At 51.5% G+C, this 24,152-nt stretch overlaps 1 protein-coding gene across 1 annotated transcript in view; it reads right to left on the reverse strand.

Annotated features, from left to right (window-relative positions):
* Nucleotides 1–24,152, reverse strand: part of grk6 (G protein-coupled receptor kinase 6) — a 208,197-nt gene that overhangs the window by 149,285 nt on the left and 34,760 nt on the right. Inside the window, exon 3 of the mRNA XM_078534833.1 lies at nucleotides 7,057–7,169. Within this exon, the coding sequence (XP_078390959.1) occupies nucleotides 7,057–7,169 (113 nt within the window). The remainder of the gene's footprint in view (nucleotides 1–7,056; nucleotides 7,170–24,152) is intronic.

A 24,152-nucleotide genomic window follows, 5' to 3' on the forward strand; every position in this document is an offset into this window, starting at 1 on the left:
CCGACCAGCTTTTAAACACAGTTTTCCAAGCATGATTTTTTAACCACTATGTGACCCCTTTTGTAAACAGTCTACTGGGGTCGAGACATTTCCAGCTTCTTTAAAACTGCTTAATTACCTTTCCCTGTAAAATGCTCTCTTTTCCAGGAATAGCAGCAACCAGAGTCCTGCATTAACCCTTTAAGGGACAGTGTGCAGAATCATCCCAGATTTGCACTAGGTGCGGTAGTGAGCAGATTAAATGATGTTTCACCCGTGGGCTGCAATGGAGGCTTTTTATGCCGTATCATCCCAAACCCACTGTTTTAATTATGCATTCCCGGGAAAAACACCGTTTTCATGGTGGGTGGGCTCTCATTCGCACGCCACGCTATCACCTCACCGCTTTATCACGCCGGGCACCATATTTAAAGTCCAGCCACACATACACCTCTCAGTGCTTCCAGGCCAGGACCGTCACAGGGAGGATGTCCACAAAAGGCAAAAAGACTGCAGCCCCCAGGCTTAATGGCACGTCACTGGAATGCCATTTGGATGCTGCGGAGGCCCATCCTCCACCCCGGCTCTGGCTGCATGACCAACCCGGCTTAGGAGGTGGTGGTCAGCACCAATGCCCTGCAGAGGAGGGCAGACACCCAGTGCCACAAGAGGAAGAATGATCTCCTCCGCTCCACCAGGGTAAGTCACTCTTTTCATCACTCCCAACTCACACACTCACAAACCCATCACACATCCACAGGGCCCTCACTCACTGCCACTGCAAGGGACATCGCCATTCACTCTCTCACACACTATCATTGTCCTCGTCTCACGCATGGGGCCACTCATGACAGGAGCATTCTCCCAGAGGGTATTGGCACTGAGATAAGCCAGATTGGAGTCAAACGTTCACAACTGTGATGTGAGGATCTATGGGGACACCTCACTGCATGTCGTCATCATCCTCCACAAATATGGCAGCTATGAGGGCCTTCCGAGCGCGCCTGCCTCGTTTAGCCAGTGCAAGAGCCTCATCCCCATCATCGTCACCACCGAGGACCCCCTCACCCTCATCCCTGTCAGCGTCCTTCTCATTGGAGGAGACCTCCAGCTCCTCCTTCTCCTCCTCAGCCAGCTCCTCTCCACATTGCAGTGCCAGGTTGTAAAGGGTGCAGCAGAGGACAATGATGTGTGATACCCTCTGTGGACTGTATTGCAGGGCTCCACCAGACTGGTCCAGGCACCAGAACCTCATCTTCAGCATCCCGATGGTCTGCTCCACCAAGTTGTGAGTTGTAGCATGAGCCTCATTATACCTTCACTCTGCTGCAGTCTGAGGCCGCCGCACAGGTGTCATCAGCCACAGCCTCTGTGGGTAGCTCTTGTCCCCAAGGAGCCAACCCTGCAGCCTCTGTGGAACCTGGAAGACGTCAGGGAACTGCGAGTGACTCAGGATGTAGGCGTCGTGCACACTCCCTGGAAACCATGTGCACACCTGCTGCACGTTCAGTGAGTGGAAACCCTTGTGTTTGATGTAGTCGACTGGGTGTTGTTATGGAGATCTGGACGCCACATGAGTGCAGTCAATCACACCCTGTACCTGTGGGAATCTCGAGATCAGGGATAATCCAATGGCCCTGGCATCCTGACTGTCCCGGTCCCGGGTGAAATGCACAAAGTTGTGTGCCCTCGAGAATCACAGAATCACACAGTGCAGAAGAGGCCCTTCAGCCCATCGAGTCTGCAACAACACGTGAGAAACACCTGACCTACCTAACTAACCCCATTTACCAGCACTTGGCCCATAGCCTTGAATGTTATGACGTGCCAAGTGCTCATCCAGGTACTTTTTAAAGGATGTGAGGCAACCTGCCTCCACCACCCTCCCAGACAGCGCTTTCCAGTCCATCACCACCCTCTGGGTAAAAATGTTTTCCCTCACATCCCCCCTAAACCTCCTGCCCCTCACCTTGAACTTATGTCCCCTTGTGACTGACCCTTAGGGAACAGCTGCTCCCTATCCACCTTGTCCATGCTCCTCATAATCTTGTACACCTCGATCAGGTCGCCCCTCAATCTTCTCTGCTCCAATGAAAACAACCCAAGTCTATCCAACCTCTCTTGGATGGCATCCGTGACCTCATGGATGCATTTGTGGGTGGCGGATTGTGAAATCCCACAGAGGTCACCTGTGGAGCCCTGAAAGGAGCCCCTGGCATAGAAATTGAGCGCCGCGGTCACTTTCACAGCCACTGGCAGTGGATGCCCTCCATGTCCCCGTGGCGCCAAGTCCTGCAGTAAGTGGCAGATGTGAGCCATCAGGTCCCTAGACATGCGCAGTCATCAGTGACACTGGTTCTCAGTCATCTGCAGGAATGGCCGGCGGTGTCTATAGATCCTGGGTGTTGCTAGGCGCTGACCAGTCATGGCCTGCTGTGGCATGTGTGGGAACCCCAGCTGCCCCTTCTTCATGAGGGGTGCTGCTCCTCTCTCTGCACAGCCAGGCGCCTCTGTCGCTCTCTTTTCTGTCATCTTCGCTCTCTTTAAGCCATGAGGAATGCAGCTAGTTCACCAGTCTCCATGATCCTGATGCTCTCCTCCTCCAGGATGAAAGAGAGAGATGCGAGGGTTAGCTTAGGTATACTAAGGACCCCTCTTAGTTAAGTCTGAAGGCCCCTTAACACATCCCGGAGAGTGCTGGCCACCACTTGGATGGCCAGAGATTACTGTGCTGCATGGCTGCCCGAAACCCCACCCACCTCCCCCCATTCCACCTGACGGATTGGTGGCAGCTTTGCCCATGGACTGCATGCTGTGCTCTCAGCTCAGGCACAGGATTCTCCTAACCCACACTGCAAGGCTGCACTGTTAGCTTGAACCATGAGGGACACTGGTCCAAACTGGGATGATGACATTGCAAGGAGCTGTGAGCACCTCCGCCAGTGACTGCTCCATGGGCAGCTTTAGCAAGGAGATTGTACAACGTGCCCAGTCATTCTTCAGTCCACTAAAACAATCATTCGTTGCAGTCTGTGCCTGAGGGATGAAAAGCTCTGGAGCACTTGCTGGCACTTTGATGTCTCTGCGTTGCTTGAGTGGGCAGAGAAGCTAGAGGCCCGACTCCAATCATGTCAGTGTGGCTGTGTCTGAACTGTTGCAGCTGCAGGGGATTGGTCACTTTATACAAGGGCTTCCCCCAATGTGTGGCTGCTTCCCTCGCCCATCCCCAGCACCCTGCACGTTCTTGTGTGATATCTTCCACCTCAGGGCAGCCCTTGCCCCCCCCTCCACCCCCCAAACGCACCTTGACCTTGAGGCCCAACAGACGACCTGGGCGAGTGCTCCACGACGTTACTGCGCACTCACCTCCGAGTTCACCTCAAAGTGCAGCCCGCCAAGTGCATGCCTTTTTTATGCTGTTTTGAAGCACAATAGCGGGGGCGGGCAATCCAGTGAGGGTGGGGGGGCCTGCTGATATATTACAATGAGGTCCCCAATGTCCGATGGCGGGACACACGGCCCACCATTAACGGGCAGACCGGGCGATCACAAACTGGCTTCACAACATTGTAAAACCGATTTTTGCCATATTGTCCGCTGACATGTCCGAACACGCCCAACGCCAGCGGGCACGGAAAATCCCGGCCACTGTCTTTAAAAAACACAAAATCTTACAGAATTTTCTTTGTTCTTGAATAAAAACCATTTCCCATGATTAAAGCAATTATGACCATCCTGACTTGGAAATATATCACCGTTCCTTCACTGTCGCTGCATCAAAATCCTGGAACCCCCTCTCTAACAGCACTGTGGGTGTACCTACACCACATGGACTGCAGCGGTTCAAGAAGGCAGCTAACTACCACCTTCTCAAGGGCAACTAGGGATGGGCAGTAAATGCTGGCCCAGCCAGCGAAGCCCACATACCAGGAAAGAATTATAAAAGAGACATAAAAATAGAAGGAGATGCTTTAGCTTGAATAGATTAGACAATGAAATAAAGGCCATCCAACAGGCTGGGAACTGATCTGGAAGTAAGGGTCCTCATGACTGTGAAGTTTTGGTGGCTGCTCTTGAGGATAAACAAATAAGAGAGGCAGAAACAAAGGGAATTAGAAAGCTGGAGAGAGTATGGAGTTATTCTGAGGTACCAGATAAGGGGCAAGCAGCTTTGTCACACTGGACATTCAGACTAGACTTTTCACCAATCAGTTTACCTGGCCAATCAAGCTTCACAACTGAGGCCTACAAAGCGAAAGTGCAGTTAATTGCTGGGGGTTTTGAAGAGTGATTGGGTGATACAGATGTGAGAGTGTATTCGCCCAGAGCTGGAAAAGCAATCTCCCAAATCTTTTGATCACACATTCATGGGAGAGGGGATGAATTGACATGAAGGTGTGTTTCTGCAGGGCATTACTTTTCCCAGAGAGTGCTTCTGAAACCCTGTAAAGAGGCAGCAGCTGGAGAAGGGGAAGGATGGAAACAAACCAAATACATCCATGGGCCCAGTAATGCTTCCAGGATGTCTTATTTTTCAGTGAGATCTGCATTGCTGATTGTTTTTGGATCCTGCATTGTTTGATTGGTATTATCGAGAGAAATGTTCAGGTATCTTCATATTGCATGTTGCCGATTTCTCATGGGGTTGCACTGTGGGATTTGAAAAATGTGTTATACAACTAAAGTGGAATTGAAAAACTGGAGTCTTGTGGGACTTTTAAATATATTGATTTAGGTATGAAGTATACTTGGTCTGGAGTAACTTTGGATTAGTGATGCTATTTAGAGAGAGTTACTGCCATCCTGGGTAATTGTGCTGGGTCTACACTAAGATTGTGTTATATCTGTCGAAGAGATAGGGCTGATGTGAACCTTGATTGGTCAGGGCGAGGGGAAAGGGGAAAGGGCGACGGGGCGAGGGGAAAGGGGAAAGGGCGATGGGGCAAGGGGAAAGGGCAACGGGGAAAGGGGAAAGGGCGACGGGGTGAGGGGAAAGGAGAAAGGGTGACGGGGCGAGGGGAAAGGGGAAAGGGCGAGGGGAAAGGGGAAAGGGCGACGGGGTGAGGGGAAAGGGCGATGGGGTGAGGGGAAAGGGCGAGGGGAAAGGGGAAAGGGCGACGCGGCGAGGGGAAAGGGGAAAGGGTGACGCGGCGAGGGGAAGGGGGAAAGGGCGACGGGGTGAGGGGTAAGGGCGAGGGGAAAGGGCGATGGGGCGAGGGGAAAGGGGAAAGGGCGACGGGGCGAGGGGAAAGGGGAAAGGGCGACAGGGCGAGGGGAAAGGGCGACAGGGCGAGGGGAAAGGGCGACGGACGGGCGAGGGGAAAGGGCGACGCGGCGAGGGGAAAGGGCGACGCGGCGAGGGGAAAGGGCGACGCGGCGAGGGGAAAGGGCGACGGGGTGAGGGGAAAGGGGAAAGGGCGACGGGGCGAGGGGAAAAAGCGACGGGGCGAGGGGAAAGGGCGACGGGTGAGGGGAAAGGGCGACGGGTGAGGGGAAAGGGCGACGGGGCGAGGGGAAAGGGCGACGGGGCGAGGGGAAAGGGGAAACGGCGACGGGGTGAGGGGAAAGGGCGACGGGGCAAGGGGAAAGGGGAAAGGGCGACGAGGCGAGGGGAAAGGGGAAAGGATGACGGGGCGAGGGGACAGGGGAATGGGTGACGGGGCGAGGGGAAAGGGTGATGCGGCGAGGGGAAAGGGTGACGGGGCGAGGGGAAAGGGGAAAGGGCGAGGGGAAAGGGGAATGGGTGACGGGGCGAGGGGAAAGAGGAAAGGGTGACGGGGCGAGGGGAAAGGGGAAAGGGTGACGCGGCGAGGGGAAAGGGGAAAGGGTGACGGGGCGAGGGGAAAGAGGAAAGGGTGACGCGGCGAGGGGAAAGGGTGACGGGGCGAGGGGACAGGGGAAAGGGTGACGGGGCGAGGGGAAAGGGGAAAGGGCGACGGGCGAGGGGAAAGGGGAAAGGGTGACGGGGCGAGGGGAAAGGGGAAAGGGTGACGGGGCGAGGGGAAAGGGGAAAGGGTGACGGGGCGAGGGGAAAGGGTGACGGGGCGAGGGGAAAGGGGAAAGGGTGACGGGGCGAGGGGAAAGGGGAAAGGGTGACGGGGCGAGGGGAAAGGGGAAAGGGTGATGGGGCGAGGGGAAAGGGGAAAGGTCTACAGGACGAGGGGAAAAAGGGATGAGGGGAAGGGGAAGAGAGACCGGGAGAGGGGAAAGAGATGGGGCCACAGTGGCAGGGGGGCAGATAGTGGGGTGAAGGAGTGGACAGGTGAGATGGTCAGTCATGCCATATGTATGTGTGGCTCAGAGTTTCAGGTGGAGACTGTCGAGCTGGTTAAACTCTTGAGCCCCTGGTTGTAACTTGCTCTTCAATGCAACATGAGAATGCTTCATTAATAGCATTTAGCCTTTTTATATACAGCACCTCAGCACCGGGTGCTCAGACACACGCACAGGACAAATAGACACAAGCTCCAGTGTACAGAGACACACATAAACAAACAGACACAGGCTCCAGTGTACAGACACAGGCTCCAGTGTACAGAGACATACATAAACAAACAGACACAGGCTCCAGTGTACAGACACAGGCTCCAGTGTACAGAGGCACACATAAACAAACAGACACAGGCTCCAGTGTACAGACACAGGCTCCAGTGTACAGAGACACACATAAACAAACAGACACAGGCTCCAGTGTACAGAGACACACATAAACAAACAGACACAGGCTCCAGTGTACAGAGACACACATAAACAAACAGACACAGGCTCCAGTGTACAGACACAGGCTCCAGTGTACAGAGGCACACATAAACAAACAGACACAGGCTCCAGTGTACAGAGACACACATAAACAAACAGACACAGGCTCCAGTGTACAGAGACACACATAAACAAACAGACACAGGCTCCAGTGTACAGAGACACACATAAACAAACAGACACAGGCTCCAGTGCACAGACACAGGCTCCAGTGTACAAAGACACACATAAACAAACAGACACAGGCTCCAGTGTACAGAGACACACATAAACAAACAGACACAGGCTCCAGTGCGCCAACACACATACAGAACTTACCACTGAATCCAAAAATTTCACACAGCGTGACAATTCTGGTCGAGTCTCACAGAACTGGCGAAACAGGAGCCTCCCGATAGGCTGTTCATCACACAGGCTCCTATAGTCCTTAGCTACAAGGAAAATGAAGAATTCATGATTATTCTAATTGAGGCAACTGAACCTCACAAACCAATGGTTCACTAATCAGTTAACAACAGATTAATTAGTCACTCCAAGGTCCAGTATGGGCATGCATACCAGGGTGAATACACCAGTAAAAAAACACCCCATTCACTGAACGACACAAATGGTACATGAGGAACACACATCTGTGGCACACCAGCCACTCTGGAACACTGCGCTCCACTGAGCCTGTCACTTTTTTTATTCATTAGAATGTGGGCTTCACTGGCTGGGCCAACATTTATTGCCCATCCCTAATTGCCCTTGAGAAGGTGGTGGTGAGCTGCCTTCTTGAACCGTTGCAGTCCCTGTGGTGTAGGTACACCCACTGTGTTGTTAGGGAGGGAGTTCCAGGATTTTGACCCAGCGACAGTGAAGGAACGGCGATATATTTCCAACTTAGGGTGGTGAGTGACTTGGAGGGGAACTTTCAGGTGTTGGTGTCAATGAGTAGGTTATTGCTGAGTAAGTGCCGCTTGGTAGCACCGTTGATGACCCCTTCCATTACTTTACTGATGATGGAGAGTAGACTAATGGGGCGGTAATCTATCTGCCACCTTTGTCCTTCTAGATGGTAGAAGTTGTGGTTTTGAAAGGTGCTGTCAAAGGAGCCTTGGTGAATTCCTGCAGTGCATCTTGTAGATGGTACACACTGCTGCTACTGTGCGTCGGTGGTGGAGGGAACGAATGTTTGTGGATGGGAGCCAATCAAGCTTTGTCCTGGACGGTGTCCAGCTTCTTGAGTGTTGTGGGAGCTGCATTCAGCCAGGCAAGTGGAGAATATTCCATCACACTCCTGACTTGTGCCTTGTAGGTGGTGGACAGGCTTTGGGGAGTCAGAAGGTGAGTTACTCATTGCACGATTCCTGGTCTTGCCTTGCTCTTGTAGCCATAGTATTTATATGGCTAGTCCAGTTCAGTTTCTGGTCAATGGTAACCCCCAGGATGTTGATAGTGGGAATTCAGCGATTCAGGGTCATAGATTCAAGATAAGTGGCAGAAGGTGTAGGGGGGACATTAAGAAGAACTTTTTTACGCAGAGGGTAGTGGGTATCTGGAATTCACTGCCCAAGTTGGTGGTAAAGGCAGAAACTTTAAACTCTCTTAAGCTGCAGGGCTATGGACCGGGTGCAGGAAGGTGGGATTAGAAAGGGCACCTGGGTGTCCTCGGGCTGGCATGGACAAGATGGACTGAATGGCCTCCTTCTGTGCTGTAAGTTTTCTATGGTTCTATGGTAATGCAATTGAATATCAAGGGGCGATGGTTAGATTCTCTCTTGTTAGAGATGGTCATTGCCTGGCACTTGTGTGGCACAAATGTTCCTTGTCACTTGTCAGCCTAAGCCAGGATATTGTCCAGGTCTTGCTGCACTTGAACATGGACTGCTTCAGTATCCGAGGAGTCGCGAATGATGTTGAACATTGTGCAATCATCAGCGAACATCCCCACTTCCAGCCTTATGATGGAAGGAAGATCATTGATGAAGCAGTTGAAGATGGTTGGGCCTAAGATACTACTGCAGATGATTGACCTCTAACAGCCACTACCATCTTCCTTTGTGCTAGGTATGACTTCAACCAGTGGAGCATTTTCCCCCGATTCCCATTGACCCCAATTTTGCTAAGGCTCCTTGATGCCACACTCGGTCAAATGCTGCTTGATGTCAAGGGCAGTCACTCTCACCTCACCTCAGGAGTTCAGCTCTTTTGTCCATGTTTGAACCAAGGCCGAAATGAGGTTAGGGGCTGAGTGACCCTGACGGAACCCAAACTGGGTGTCAGTGAGTAGGTTATTGCTGAGTAAGTGCCACTTGATAGCACTGTTGTTGACCCCTTCCATTACTTTACTGATGATGGAGAGTAGACTGATGGGGCGGTAACTGGCTGCGATGGATTTGTCCTGCTTTTTGTGTACAGGATATACCTGGGCAATTTTTCATATAGCCGGGTAGATGCCAGTGTTGTAGCTGTACTGGAACAGCTTGGCAAGGGGCGCGGCAAGTTCTGGAGTACAAGTCTTCAGTACTATTGCCGGAATATTGTCAGGGCCCATAGTATCCAGTGCCTTCAGCCGTTTCTTGATATCGCATAGAGTGAATCAAATTGGTTGAAGACTGGCATCTGTGCTGAGGGGAGGTAGTGTAGTGGTAAAGTCACTGGACTAGTAATCTAGATGCTCAGGTGCATGTTCTGGGGACAAGGGTTCAAATCCCACCACAGCAACTGGTGGAATTTAAATTCAATTAATAAATCTGGAATTTAAAGCTAGTCTCATTGAAACTTGGAGTAGGAATAGGTAATTCAACCCATTGAGCCTGCTCTGCCATTCAGTATGATCATGGCTGACCCTCTATTTCAACACCATACTCCTACTCTCTCCCCATACTCCTTGATGCCTTTGGAGTCTAGAAATCAATCAATTTCCTTCTGAAATATATTCAGTGACTTGGCCTCCACAGCCTTCTGTGGTAGAGAATTCCATCATTCTGAACACCACCTGAGTGAAGACCTTTCTCGTAAAGACCTACCCCGTATCCTGAGATTGTGACCCCTTGTTCTTAAACCCCACCTAGCCAGAGGAAGCATCCAGTCTGTCCAACCCTGTCAGAATTTTATACGTTTCTAAACTTCAGTGAATACAGGCCTAGTCAGCCTAATCTCTCCTCAAACAACAATCCTGCCATCCCAGGAATCAGTCTGGTGAACCTTTGCTGCACTCCCTCTATGGCAAGTATATCCTTTCTTGGGTAAGGAGATCAAAATTGCATTGTCAGGAAGATATAACAATTATCATAATGTTATTGGAATTTATTGTAAAACAGAGTAATAGTCGGATGTGTCCATGTGTCTGTGTATGTGTGTGAGATTTAATTGAATTAGAGGCAGCTAGTCTGGGTGCTTTGATCTAAGAAGAGAGGTTAGGTTGAAAAGTTAATTAGATAAACGTGGGGAAGTTTAGAAACACAGGTGTCAAGGGAACATTTGCATTTAGAAATAAACCCGACTAAATTGTTTTCAAAAGAGGGAGTGAAATGTGTCACCTAGCCAGGTGAAGTTTAGAAACGTGTTTATTTTTCCCCAAGATTACTGGTAAAACTTAGTGCTATGAGAACTTTTTATTATCAGGGAGATAAAGTCCAAAGACATAGTGAAACAATGGGTATTTACATTCAAAGAGGAAGACATTTATCAAGGATTAAGGGCTGTGTGTAAGGGAAGGCATTTTTAAGATCTTACAAGTGTGTGAAAAGCCTTCAGTATCTATGCCTCAAACTGCTGTCCTCAAAGGACTGAAGTTATGAAAACTCCCTTGGAATTCAACTTATTCAGTTTCTTTCTGTAAAATCAAAATACTGCGGATGCTGGAAATCTGAAACAAAAACAGAAAATGCTGGAAAAACTCAGCAGGTCTGGCAGCATCCCTGGAGAAAGAAACAGAATTAATGTTTCGAGTCTGTACAAACCTTCTTCAAAGCTCTGAAGAAAAGTCATACGGACTGGAAAAGTTAACTATGTTTCCATCTCCAGATGCTGCCAGATCTGCTGAGTTTTTCCAACATTTTCTGTTTTTGTATCATTTGATTCTGCCTGGGTTTTTAAAAATCTGTGTGTCTTACTGTTGCCTTAATGAAAGTATAACTGGGAGTTAGATTGATTAGAGAATTTAGAAATTATCATAGTAGTAATTTGTGGATCTATGTATGTATTTAAAATCATTTCTCTTATTAATAAATGTTTAATGTGGTTTAATAAAAAAACTATAAGACTTGGTGGTCTTATTACAACTGAATTCAAGGCACGCATCTCAAAATTTATACAAATTGAAATTGAGTTGTGACAGTTGTTTCAAGTTTCCATCTCGGATTTGAACAGCTCAGCATTTACCTTCGGCTGCGTCGTAACATGCACACAATACTCCAGGTGTGGTCTCACGAAGGTCCTGTACAGCTGCAGCAAGACATCCTTGCCCCTGTACTCAAGTCCTCTCACAATGAAGGCCAACATACCATTTGCCTTCTTAGCTGCTTGCTTTCAGTACAAGGACACCCAGGTCCCTTTGAACATCAACATTTCCCAATCTATCACCATCTAAATAATACTCTGCCATTCTGGTTTTCACACCAAAGTGGATAACTTCACATTTGTCCATGTTATTCTGCATCTGCCATGTATTTGCCCACTCTCTCAACCTATTTCAATTGCCTTGAAGCCTCTTAACATCCTCCTCATCGCTCACATTCCCACCAAGTTTCATGTTCCCAGCAAACTTGGAAATATTACTTTGGTTCCCTCATCCAAATCATTGATAGATATCATGAATAGATCAGGCCCAATCACTGATCCCTGCAATACCCCATTAGTCACTGCCTGCCACTGCAAAAAAGACCCATTTATTCCTACTCTCCATTTCCTGTCTGCTAACCAATTCTCAATCCATGCCAATATATTACCCCAATCCCATGTACTTTAATTTTACACACTAACATCTTATATGGGAAATTATCAAAAGCTTTCTGAAAATCCAAATACACCACCTCCACTGGTTCTCCCTTATCTGTCTGCTGGTTATGTCCTCAAAAAACTACAGTAGGTTTACAAGTCAGTATGAGGAGCTAGGTACCAAATTAAGAAGCAGGACCTGAGCCACATTCAAATTGGCATAGGGCAAATAAGATTAGAGAGATGAATGTGTGGCTCAAAGACTGGTGTGGGAGAAGTGGGTTCCAGTTTGTGGGACACTGGCATCAGTACTGGAGAAAGTGGGGGCTGTACTGCTGGGACAGTTTACGCCTGAACCGTGCTGGGATGAGTGTCCTCGCAAATCGCATAATTAGGGAAGTAGACAGGGCTTTAAATTGAACAAGAGAGGTGAGGGATCAAGCTTGGGTAGAGGTAGCAATTCAAAGTGTAGAGTCAAGACAGGACAGCAAAATAGTAACATGAGAAATGAGGATCAGAGAATGGCAGGAAGGGACAGAGAGAAAAACCTAAGAATACATCAACAATCAAGACTAGATGTTCCAAAGGTAACAAAAAGACAAAACTGAAGGCTCTCTACCTGAATGCACGCAGCATTCATCACACAGTAAATGAATTGATGGCCTACATTGAAGTAAATAAATACAATCTGATAGCAATTACGGAGACGTGGCTGCAGGACGGCAATGATTGGGTCCTTAATATTGAAGGGTATATGACATTCAATAAGAATAGGAGTTTAGGTAAAGGTGGAGGGGTAGCACTGTTAATCAAAGAGGGCAATGGTACAATAGTTAGAGATGACCTTGGTTCAGGAGATCAGGATGTAGAATCGGTTTAGGTGGCGATGAGGAATAGTAGGGGAAATAAGTCATTAGCGGGAGTGGTCTACAGTTCCCCTAACAGTAACCACAGTGTAGACAAAGTATTCAAGAAAAAATACTGTGTGCTTGTGATAAAGGGATGGCAATAATCATGGGTGGTTTTAATCTACACATAAACTGGAAAAATCAGATTGGCAGTAGTAGCCTGGATGAGGATTCTTAGAATGCTTTCAATATAGTTTATTGAGCAGCATGTTCTGGAACCAACCAGAGAGCAGGGTTATATTAGACTTGATATTGTGTACTGTGGCATGATTAATTAATGACCTCAGAGTAAAGGCACCCTAAGGTAGCAGTGACCACAATATCATTGAATTTTATATCCAGTTTGAAAGGGAGAAGAGTGGGTCTAAGACTAGTATCTTAAACTATGTGGGGATGAAAGCAGAGTTAGCTGAAGTGAACTGGGAAACTAAGATAGAGGATAGATCAATATAGAAGCAGTGGCAGACATTTAAGGGGATATTTCAGAGTATTCAGAATAAGTACATTCCTACTATAAAGAAAAATTCTGAGGGGAGGACCCACTACCATGGTTAACTAGAGATGTTAAGGAAAACATCAAACTTAAGGTAAAAGCATATAACTCCCCAAAGATGAGTGGCAGTTCAGATGATTAGTCAGAATATAAAGCGTGGCGGAGAACAACTAAAAGGTTAATCTGGAGAAAGAAATTAGAGTATGAGAGGAAGCTAGCTAGAAATGTAAAAATGGATAGCAAAAGTTTCTACAGGAAAAAAGTAAAGTGAGTGTTGGTCCTCTAGAGAGTGATAGTGGAGTGTTAATAAGCAGATAATAAGGAAATGGTGGAAGAAACAAACAAATATTTTGCTTCTGTGTTCACTTTAGAGGATACCTAAAGCATTCCAGTAATAGCTGTAAATCAGGAGGTGAAAGGGATAGAGGAACTTGGTGAAATTGAAATCACGAGGGAAATGGTACTGAGCAAATTGATGGAGCTGTGGGCTGGCAAGTCTCTAGGTCCCGATGGATTACATCCTAGGGTCTTAAAAGAGGTGGCTAATGAGGTAATCGATGCACTGGTGTTAATTTTCCAAAATTCACTAGATTTCGGAAAGGTTCCATTAGACTGGAAAGTAGCAAATATAACCCCACTATTCAAGAAGGGAGGAGGCAGAAAACAGGAAACTATAGGCCAGTTAGCTTGATGTCTGTCTGGTGGAAGTTGTTAGAATCTATCGTTAAGGAGGTTATACCTGGGCACTTAGAAGCGCTCAAGGCAATTGGTAAGAGTCAGCATGATTTTGTGAAAGGAAAATCATGTTTAACCAATTTATTGGAGTTTTTTGAAGGAGTAACATGCGCAGTGGATAAAGGGGAGCCTGTAGACATACTGTACTTGGACTTCCAAAAGGCATCTGATAAGGTACCGCATCAAAGATTATTATGGAAAATAAAAGCACATGGTGTAATGGGTAACATATTAGCATGGAAAGATGATTGGCTGGCTGGCAGAAAGCAGAGAGCATGCATAAATGGGTCTTTTTCTGATTGGCAGGATGTGACGAGTGGCGTCCCACAGGGGTCTGGACTGGGGCCTCAACTTTTTACGATTTACATCAATGACTTAGAGGAGGAGAGTAAAGACATGGTAGCTACATTTTCAGATGACACAAAGATAGGTAGGAAAGTATGTTGTGAAGAGGACATGAGGAGGTTGCAGATGGATATAGATAGGTTGAGTGAGTGGACATAGATCTGGCAAATGGAGTTTAATGTGGGAAAATGTGAAATTATTCACTTTGGCAGGAAGAATTAAAAAGCAGAGTATTATTTAAATGGGGAACGGCTGCATAATTCTGAGATGCAGAGGGATCTAGGTGTTCTAGTACATGAGTCACAAAAAGTTAGTATGCAGGTACAGCAAGTAATAAAGAAGGCTAATGGAATGTTATCTTTTATTATGAGAGGGATTGAACATAAAAGGAAGGATGTTATGCTTCAGTTATACAGACATTGGTGAGACCGCACCTCGAATACTGTGTGCAGTTTTGGTCTCCTTATTTAAGGAAGGATGTAAATACATTGGAGGCGGTTCAAAGGTAGTTTACTAGATTGATACCTGGAATGAGTGGGTTGTCTTAAGAGGAAAGGTTGGATAGATTGGGCTTGTTTTCACTGGAGCTTAGAAGAGTGAGGGGTAATTTGATTGAAGTATACAAGATCCTTGTTTTGACAAGGTGGACGTAGAAAGGATGTTTCCTCTTGTGGGTGAGTCCGGAACTAGGGGGCACTGTTTTAAGATTAGGGGTCACACTTATAGGACAGAGATGAGGACAATTTTTTTTCTCTCAGGAGGGTTGTGTGTCTTTGGAATTCTCTGCCTCAGGTGGTGGTGGAGACGGAGTCATTGAATATTTTTAAGGCAGAGGTAGATAGATTCTTGTTAGGTAAGGGAATCAAAGGTTATCGGGGTTAGATGGGAATGTGGAAATCGAAACACAAGAAAATTTATTGAATGGAGAATCAGGCTCCAGGGTCCAAATAGTCTACTCCTGTTTCTACTTCTTATGTTCTTATGTTTGTCAAACATGATTTCTCTTTCATAAATCCAAGTTGACTTTGTCTAATCTCATTGATATTTTCCAAGTGCCCTGTTATCACATCCTTTATAATAGAACTCTAGCATTTTCCCTACCGCTGATGTGAGGCTAACTGGTTTGTAATTCCCTGTTTTCTCCTTCCCTCCTTTTTTAAATATTAGGGTTACATTTGGCACCCTCCAATCTGCCAGGACTGTTCCAGAATCTACAGAATTTTAGAAGATGATAACCAACACATCCACTATTTCCATGGCCACCTCCTTTAGTACCCTGGGATGTAGACTAGACCCTAGGTTTCCTATTATTTCTGGGAAGTTATTTGTGTCTTCCTCCGTGAAGTCAGAACTAAAGTAGTTGTTTACTTGCTCTGCCATTTACCTGTTCTCTGTTATAAATTCTCCCATTTGGACTGTAAGGGACCTACATTTGTCTTCACTAATCTTTTTCTTTTTACATACTTATAGGAGCTTTTACAGTCCACTTTTACGTTCCTTGCAAGTTTACTCTCATACTCTATTTTATCCGCTTATTCAATCTCTTGGTCCTCCTTTGCTGAATTCTAAACTGCTCCCAATCCTCAGGCTTGCTACTTTTTCTAGCAACTTTATATGACTCCTCTTTGGATCTAATACTATTCTTAATTTCTTTTGTTAACCATGGTTGGGCCACTTTCCCTATTGTGTTTTTGCAGCAGAAAGGAATGTATAACTGTTGCAATGCATACACTCTTTCTTTAAATATTAGCTGTTGTTTATCCAAAGTCATACTTTTTAATGAAGTTTCCCAATCTATCGTGGCCAACTCACACCTCATACCTTCATAGTTTCCTTTGTTTAGATTTAGGACCCTAGTTTTGGATTGGACTACTTCACTTTCCATCCTAATGAAGAATTCTATCATGTAATGGTCACTGTTCTCTCAAGGACCCTGCACAACAAGACTATTAATTAACCCCTTCTCATTGCACAATACCGAATCTAGGATAGCCTGTTCCCTAGTTGGTTCCTCGACATACTGGTCTAAAAAAACATTCCGTGCACACTCCAGGAATTCATCCACCACAGTATTATTGCTAATTTGGTTTGCCCAGTCTATATGTAGATTAAAATCACCCATGATTACAGTAGCACCCTTGTTACATACATCTCTAATTTCCTGTTTAATGCCATTCCCTACATTATCACTACTGTTTGGAGGCCTAAAGACAACGCCAAGCAATATTTTCCGCCTCTTGTTGCTTCTTAGTTCCACCCAGACTGATTCTATATCTAGATTTTCTGAGCCAATATCCTTTCTCACTATTGCACTGATTTCATCCTTAACTAACAACGCCACCCCACCTCCATTTCCCTTTTGCCTGTCCTTCCAAAATATCGAGTACCCTTGGATATTCAGTTCCCAGCCTTGGTCACCCTGCAGCCATGTCTCTGACATCACAATCATATTGTATCCATTTACATCTATTTGCGCTGTTAATTCATCTATTTTATTTCAAATGCTCCATGCATTCAGATACAGTGCCTCTAGACTTGTCTTTTCAACATTTTTACACGTCTTTTTTGTACTATGGCCTATTTGCTGCTGGCCCTTGTTTCCTCTGCCTTCCACTTTTGTTTTCTACTTTTCTGTCTTTCATTCCTATCTTTGTTTTCCTCCCTTGTGTCTCCCTGCTCAGGTTCCCATCCCCCTGCCAATCTAATTTAAACCCTCCCCCTCAGTACTAGCGAATACTCCTGCGGGGATATTGGCCCTGGTCCTGCTGGGGTGCAACTCGTCCAGCTTGTATAGATCCCATCTTCCACAGAAGCAGCCCCAATGCCTTAGAAATCTAAATCCCTCCCTCCTACACCATCTCTCCAGCTACGCATTCATCTGGTCTATTCTCCTATTCCTGATCTCACTAGCACGTGGCACTGGGAGTAATCCTTAGATTACTACCTTTGAGGTCCTGCTTTTTAATTTATTCCCTAGCTCCCTATATTCTGCTTTCAGAACCTGATCCTCTTTTTACCTATGTCGTTGGTACCGATATGGACCACAAACTCTACCTGTTCACCCTCCCCCTTCAGAATGTCTTACAGCCTCTCAGTGACGTCCTTGACCCTGGCACCAGGGAGGCTACATACCATCCTGGTGCCATGTCTGTGGCCGCAGAAACGTCTATTTGTTCCCTTTACAATAGGGAATTCTGTAACTATTGCTCTCCGACTCTTCCTGCACCCCTCTGCCCCATGCAGCTGAGCCACTCGTGGTGCCACAGACTTGGTTCTTGCTGCATTCCCCTGAGAAACCATCTCCCCCAGTAGTGTCCAAAATGGAAAATCTGTTAGAGAGGGAGATGGACACAGGGGACTCCTGCACTACCTGCCTAGTGCTATTACTCTGTCTGGAGGTCACCCATTCCCTTTATACCTGTGCACTCTTTACCTGCGGTGTGACCACCTCACTGTATGTGCTATCCACGGAGAGCTCATCCTTGTGGATGCTCCACAGTAACTCCAGCTGCTGCTCTAGCTCCAAAACACAAAATTCTAGTAGCTGCGGCTGGAGACACTTCCTGCACGCGCGGTTGCCCTGGACACTGGAAGTGTCCCTGACTTCCCACATTGCACAGGAGGAGTTTTCCACTTGGCATGCCACGACTTACCCTTAAGCTACTCCCTTTACTTTTACTTCCTCTAGTTTAGAGAATATTAAGGATAGAAGAAATATTACCAGGTCCTACTTACCAAGGCTGCCATTCTTCTTTCTGAGGAAAGGTAGAAAGTGAAAGAATCACCTCCCTCCCTCACCAAAATTCCAAATTAAGCACTCTAATGCAGCCCAAAGCAGCACTCCAGTAATGGTGACCTTGAAACCATGTCAATTATCATAAAAACCCATCTGGTTCACTAATGTCCTTGAGGGAAGGAAATCTGTCATCCTTATCTGGTCTGGTCTACATGTGACGCCAGACCCACAGCAATGTGGTTTACTTTTAAATGCCCTCCGAAATGTTGTAGATGCAATGTTGGCTAGGGGAGTGGCAAGTTCTGGAGCACAAGTCTTCAGTACTATTTCTGGAATATTGTCAGGATCCATAACCTTAGACGTAGCCAGTGTCTTCACGTGTACTGAATCGAACTGGCTGAAGGTTGGCATCTGTGATGCTGGGGGCCTCCTGAGGATACCGAGATGGATCATCCACTTGGCACTTGTTGCAAATGCTTCAGCATTATCTTTAGCACTGATGTGCTGGGCTCCCCCATCATTGAGGATGGGGATATTTGTGGAGCCTCCTCCTCCAGTGAGTTGTTTAATTATTCACCACCATTCATGACTGGATGTGGCAGGACTGCAGAGCTTAGATTCAATCCATTGGTTGTGGAAGTGATTAGCTCTGTCTATCACTTGCTGCTTATGCTGTTTGGCACGCAAGTAGTCCTGTGTTATAGCTTCACCAGGTTGACACCTCATTTTTAGGTATGCCTGGTGCTGCTCCTAGCATGCCATCCTGCACTCTTCATTGAACCAGGGTTGATCCCCTGGCTTGATGGTAATGGTAGAGCGGGGGATATGCTGGGCCATGAGGTTACAGATTGCATTCGAGTACAATTTTGCTGCTGCTAATGGCCAAAAGCACCTCACGGTTGCCCAGCCTTGACTTGCTAGATCTGTTTGAAATCTATCCCATTTAGCATGGTGACAATGCCACACAACACGATGGAGGGTATCCTCAATGTGAAGGTGGGACTTCGTCTCCACAATGACTGTGCGGTGGTCACTCCTACCGATACTGTCATGGACAGATGCATCTGCGACGAGTAGATTGGTAGGGATGAGGTCAAGTATTTTTTCCATCTTGTTGGCTCCCTCACCGCCTGCTGCAGACCCAGTCTAGCAGCTATGTCCTTTAGGACTTAGCCAGCTCAGCCAGTAGTGGTGTTACTGAGCCAGTCTTGGTGATGGACATTGAAGTCCCCCACCCAGAGTACATTCTGCACTCTTGCCACCCTCAGTGCTTCTTCCAAGTGATGTTCAACATGGAGGGGCACTGATTCAACAGCTGAGGGAGGGTCGTATGTGGCAATTGGCAGGAGGTTTCCTTGCCCATGTTTGACTGGATGCCATGAGACTTCATGGGGTCCAGAGTCGATGTTGAGGCAACTCCCAGGGCAACTCCTTCCCGACTGTATACCACTGTGTCACCACCTCTGCTGGGCCTGTCCTGTCGGTGGGACAGGACATGCCCAGGGATGGTGATGGAGTCTGGGACATTATCTGTAAGATATGATTCCGTGAGGATGACTATGTCAGGCTGTTGCTTGACTAGTCTGTGAGACAGCTCTCCCAATTTTGGCACCAGCCCCCAGATGTTAGTAAGGAGGACTTTGCAGGGTCGAGAGGGCTGAGATTGCTGTTGGCGTTTCCGGTGTCTAGGTTGATGCTGGTTGGTCCATCCAGTTTAATTCTTTCAGACTTTCTCGCGGTTTGATACAACTGAGTAGCTGGCTAGGCCATTTCAGGGGGCAGTTAAGCATCAACCACGTTGCTGTGGGTCTGGAATCACATGCAGGCCAGACCAGTTAAGGATGACTGATTTCCTTCCCTAAAGGACATAGTGAACCAGGTGGGTTTCTATGACAATCCGCCGCCTTCATTCCAGATTTATCTCATTTAATTGACATTCCCCAGTTGCCACGATGGAACCTCAATCTGCTGTCCTGAGAAACAGGCTGTGCCCTAACCATCCAGAAACTTCATCACTATGCGACAGTTCCAAATGATAACTCCTGCCAGTCGCAAAGACCCCCACTGCCCACCCACTGCCCACCCACTGCCCACCCACTGCCCGACCCACACTGCCCACCCACTGCCCACCCACTGCCCGACCCCCACTGCCCGACCCCCACTGCCCGACCCCCACTGCCCGATCCCCTCTGCCCACCCACTGCTCACCCGTCGGCCTGGCGCCCGTCGGCCTGGCTCCCACTGCCCGCTCACTGCCCACACACGGCCCAACCCCCACTGCCCGCAGACTGCCCACCCACTGCCCGATCCCCACTGCCCACACACTGCTCGCCCGTCGGCCTGGCTCCCACTGTCCGCCCACTGCCCACCCACTGCCCGACCCCCACTGCCCGCCCACTGCCCACCCACTGCCCGACCCCCACTGCCCGCCCATCGGCCTGGCTCCCACTGCTCACCCACTGCCCACACACTGCCCGACCCCCACTGCCCGATTCCCACTGCCCACCCACTGCTCACCCGTCGGCCTGGCTCCCACTGTCCGCCCACTGCCCACCCACTGCCCGACCCCCACTGCCCGCCCACTGCCCACTCACTGCCCAACCCCTACTGCCCACCCACTGCCCGCCCATCGGCCTGGCTCCCACTGCCCACCCACTGCCCGACCCGCACTGCCCACCCACTGCCCGACCCCCACTGCCCGACCCCCACTGCCCGACCCCCAATTCCCGAACCGCACTGCCCGACCCGCACTGCCCATCGACTGCCCGACCCGCACTGCCCACTCACTGCCCATTCACTGCCCGACCCGCACTGCCCACCCACTGCCCGACCCGCACTGCCCACCCACTGCCCACCCACTGCCCATCGACTGCCCATCCACTGCCTGATCCCCACTGCCCGCCCACTGCCCGCACCCACTGCCCATCCACTGCCCAAACCCACTGCCCATCCACTGCCTGATCCCCACTGCCTGCCCACTGCCCACCCACTGCCCGACCCCCACTGCCCGCCCACTGCCCGACCCCCACTGCCCAACCCGCACTGCCCGCCCACTGCCCAACCCCCACTGCCCAACCCCCACTGTCCACCCACTGCCCATCCACTGCCCGATCCCCACTGCCCACCCACTGCCCGCTCCCCACTGCCCGAACCCCACTGCCTACCCACTGCCCGACCCCCACTGCCCGAACCCCACTGCCCACCCACTGCCCGACCGCCACTGCCCGAACCCCTCTGCCCACCCACTGCCCACCAACTGCCCGACCCCCACTGCCCACCCACTGCCCGCTCCCCACTGCCCGAATCCCACTGCCCGACCCCCACTGCCCGCTCCCCACTGCTCGAACCCCACTGCCCACCCACTGCCCGACCCCCACTGCCCGAACCCCTCTGCCCACGCACTGCCCACCAACTGCCCGACTCCCACTGCCCACCCACTGCCCGATCCCCGCTGCCCATCCACTGCCCGCCCACTGCCCGATCCCCACTGCCCACCCACTGCCCACCAACTGCCCGAACCCCACTGCCCACCCACTGCCCGCTCCCCACTGCCCACCCACTGCCCGACCCCCACTGCCCGAACCCCACTGCCCACCCACTGCCCACCCACTGCCCGACCCCCACTGCCCACCAACTGCCCGACCCCCACTGCCCACCCACTGCCCGATCCCCACTGCCCATCTTCTGCCCGCCCACTGCCCGATCCCCACTGCCCACCCACTGCCCGACCCCCACCCCGCTCTCCACTGCCCAAACCGCACTGCGCACCCACTGCCCACCCACTGCCCGACCCCCACTGCCCACCCACTGCCCGAGCCCCACCCGACCCAAAATTCCCCACCGGCACTGCCTACTCACTGCCCGCCCACTGCCCACCCACTGCCCGACCCGCACTGCCCACACACTGCCCGAACCCACTGCCCAACCCCCAATTCCCGTCCCACACTGCCCGCTCACTGCCCACCCACTGCCCGACCCGCACTGCCCGCTCACTGCCCACCCACTGCCCGACCCGCACTGCCCGCTCACTGCCCACCCACTGCCCGACCCGCATTGCCCGCTCACTGCCCACCCACTGCCCGACCTGCACTGCCCGCTCACTGCCCATCCACTGCCTGACCCGCACTGCCCATCCACTGCCCGACCAGCAGTGCCCGCTCACTGCCCACCCAATGCCCGACCCGCACTGCCCACCCACTGCCTGCACCCACTGCCCATCCACTGCCTGATAACCACTGCCCGCCCACTGCCCGACCCGCACTGCCCGACCCGCACTGCCCATCTACTGCCCATCTACTGCCCATCTACTGCCCATCCACTGCCCATCCACTGCCTGATCCCCACTGCCCGCCCACTGCCCGACCCACACTGCCCAACCTGCACTGCCCGCCCCCCACTGCCCCACCCCCCACTGCCCCACCCCCCACTGCCCTACTCCCACTGCCCGCTCATTGCCCATCCACTGCCCGACCCGCACTGCCCACCCACTGCCTGCACCCACTGCCCATCCACTGCCTGATAACCACTGCCCGACCCGCACTGCCCGACCCGCACTGCCCACCCACTGCCCATCTACTGCCCATCCACTGCATGATCCCCACTGCCCGCCCACTGCCCGACCCCCACTGCCCGCCCCCCACTGCCCCACCCCCCACTGCCCCACCCCCCACTGCCCCACCCCCCACTGCCCCACCCCCCACTGCCCGCTCACTGCCCATCCACTGCCCGACCCGCACTGCCTGCACCCACTGCCCATCCACTGCCCATCCACTGCCTGATAACCACTGCCCGCCCACTGCCCGCCCTGCACTGCCCGCCCCGCACTGCCCGACCCGCACTGCCCGACCCGCACTGCCCACCCACTGCCCATCTACTGCCCATCTACTGCCCATCCACTGCCTGATCCCCACTGCCCGCCCACTGCCCGACCCGCACTGCCCGCCCCCCACTGCCCCACCCCCCACTGCCCCACCCCCCACTGCCCCACCCCCACTGTCCGCTCACTGCCCATCCACTGCCCAAGCCGCACTGCCCACCCACTGCCCAAACCCACTGCCTGATCCCCACTGCCCGCCCACTGCCCATCCACTGCCTGATCCCCACTGCCCGGCCAATGCACGCCCACTGCCTGACCCCCACTGCCCATCCACAGCCCGACCTCCACTGCCCATCCACTGCCCAACCCGTACTGCCCACCCACTGCCCGACCCCCACCCCGCTCTCCATTGCCCAAATCGCACTGCGCACCCACTGCCCACCCACTACCCGACCCCCACTGCCCACCCACTGCCCGAGCCCCACCCGACCCAAAATACCCCACCGGCACTGCCTACTCACTGCCCGCCCACTGCCCACCCACTGCCCGACCCGCACTGCCCACACACTGCCCGAACCCACTGCCCGACCCCCAATTCCTGTCCCGCACTGCCCGCTCACTGCCCACCCACTGCCCGACCCGCACTGCCCACTCACTGCCCACCCACTGCCCGACCCGCACTGCCTGCTCACTGCCCACCCACTGCCCGACCCGCATTGCCCGCTCACTGCCCACCCACTGCCCGACCCGCACTGCCCGCTCACTGCCCATCCACTGCCCGACCCTCACTGCCCATCCACTGCCCGAACCCCACTGCCCACCAACTGCCCGACCCCCACTGCCCACCCACTGCCCGATCCCCACTGCCCATCCACTGCCCGCCCACTTCCCGATCCCCACTGACCACCCACTGCCCACCAACTGCCCGAACCCCACTGCCCACCCACTGCCCGCTCCCCACTGCCCGAACCCCACTGCCCACCCACTGCCCGATCCCCACTGCCCGCTCCCCACTGCCCGAACCCCACTGCCCGACCCCCACTGCCCGACCCCCTCTGCCCACCCACTGCCCACCAACTGCCTGACCCCCACTGCCCACCCACTGCCCGATCCCCACTGCCTATCCACTGCCCGCCCACTGCCCGATCCCCACTGCCCATCCACTGCCCTTTCCACTGCCTGACCTGCACTGCCCACCCACTGCCCGAACCCACTGCCTGATCCCCACTGCCCGCCCACTGCCCGTCCACTGCCTGATCCCCACTGCCCGGCCAATGCACGCCCACTGCCCGACCCCCACTGCCCATCCACAGCCCGACCTCCACTGTCCATCCACTGCCCGACCCGCACTGCCCACCCACTGCCCGACCCCCACTGCCCATCCACTGCCCGACCCCCACCCCGCTCTCCACTGCCCAAACCCCACTGCGCACCCACTGCCTGCACCCACTGCCCATC

This window comes from Cetorhinus maximus, unplaced genomic scaffold (assembly GCF_964194155.1).
Source record: "Cetorhinus maximus unplaced genomic scaffold, sCetMax3.hap1.1 HAP1_SCAFFOLD_115, whole genome shotgun sequence".
In the NCBI taxonomy this organism is placed as follows: Eukaryota; Metazoa; Chordata; class Chondrichthyes; order Lamniformes; family Cetorhinidae; genus Cetorhinus; species Cetorhinus maximus.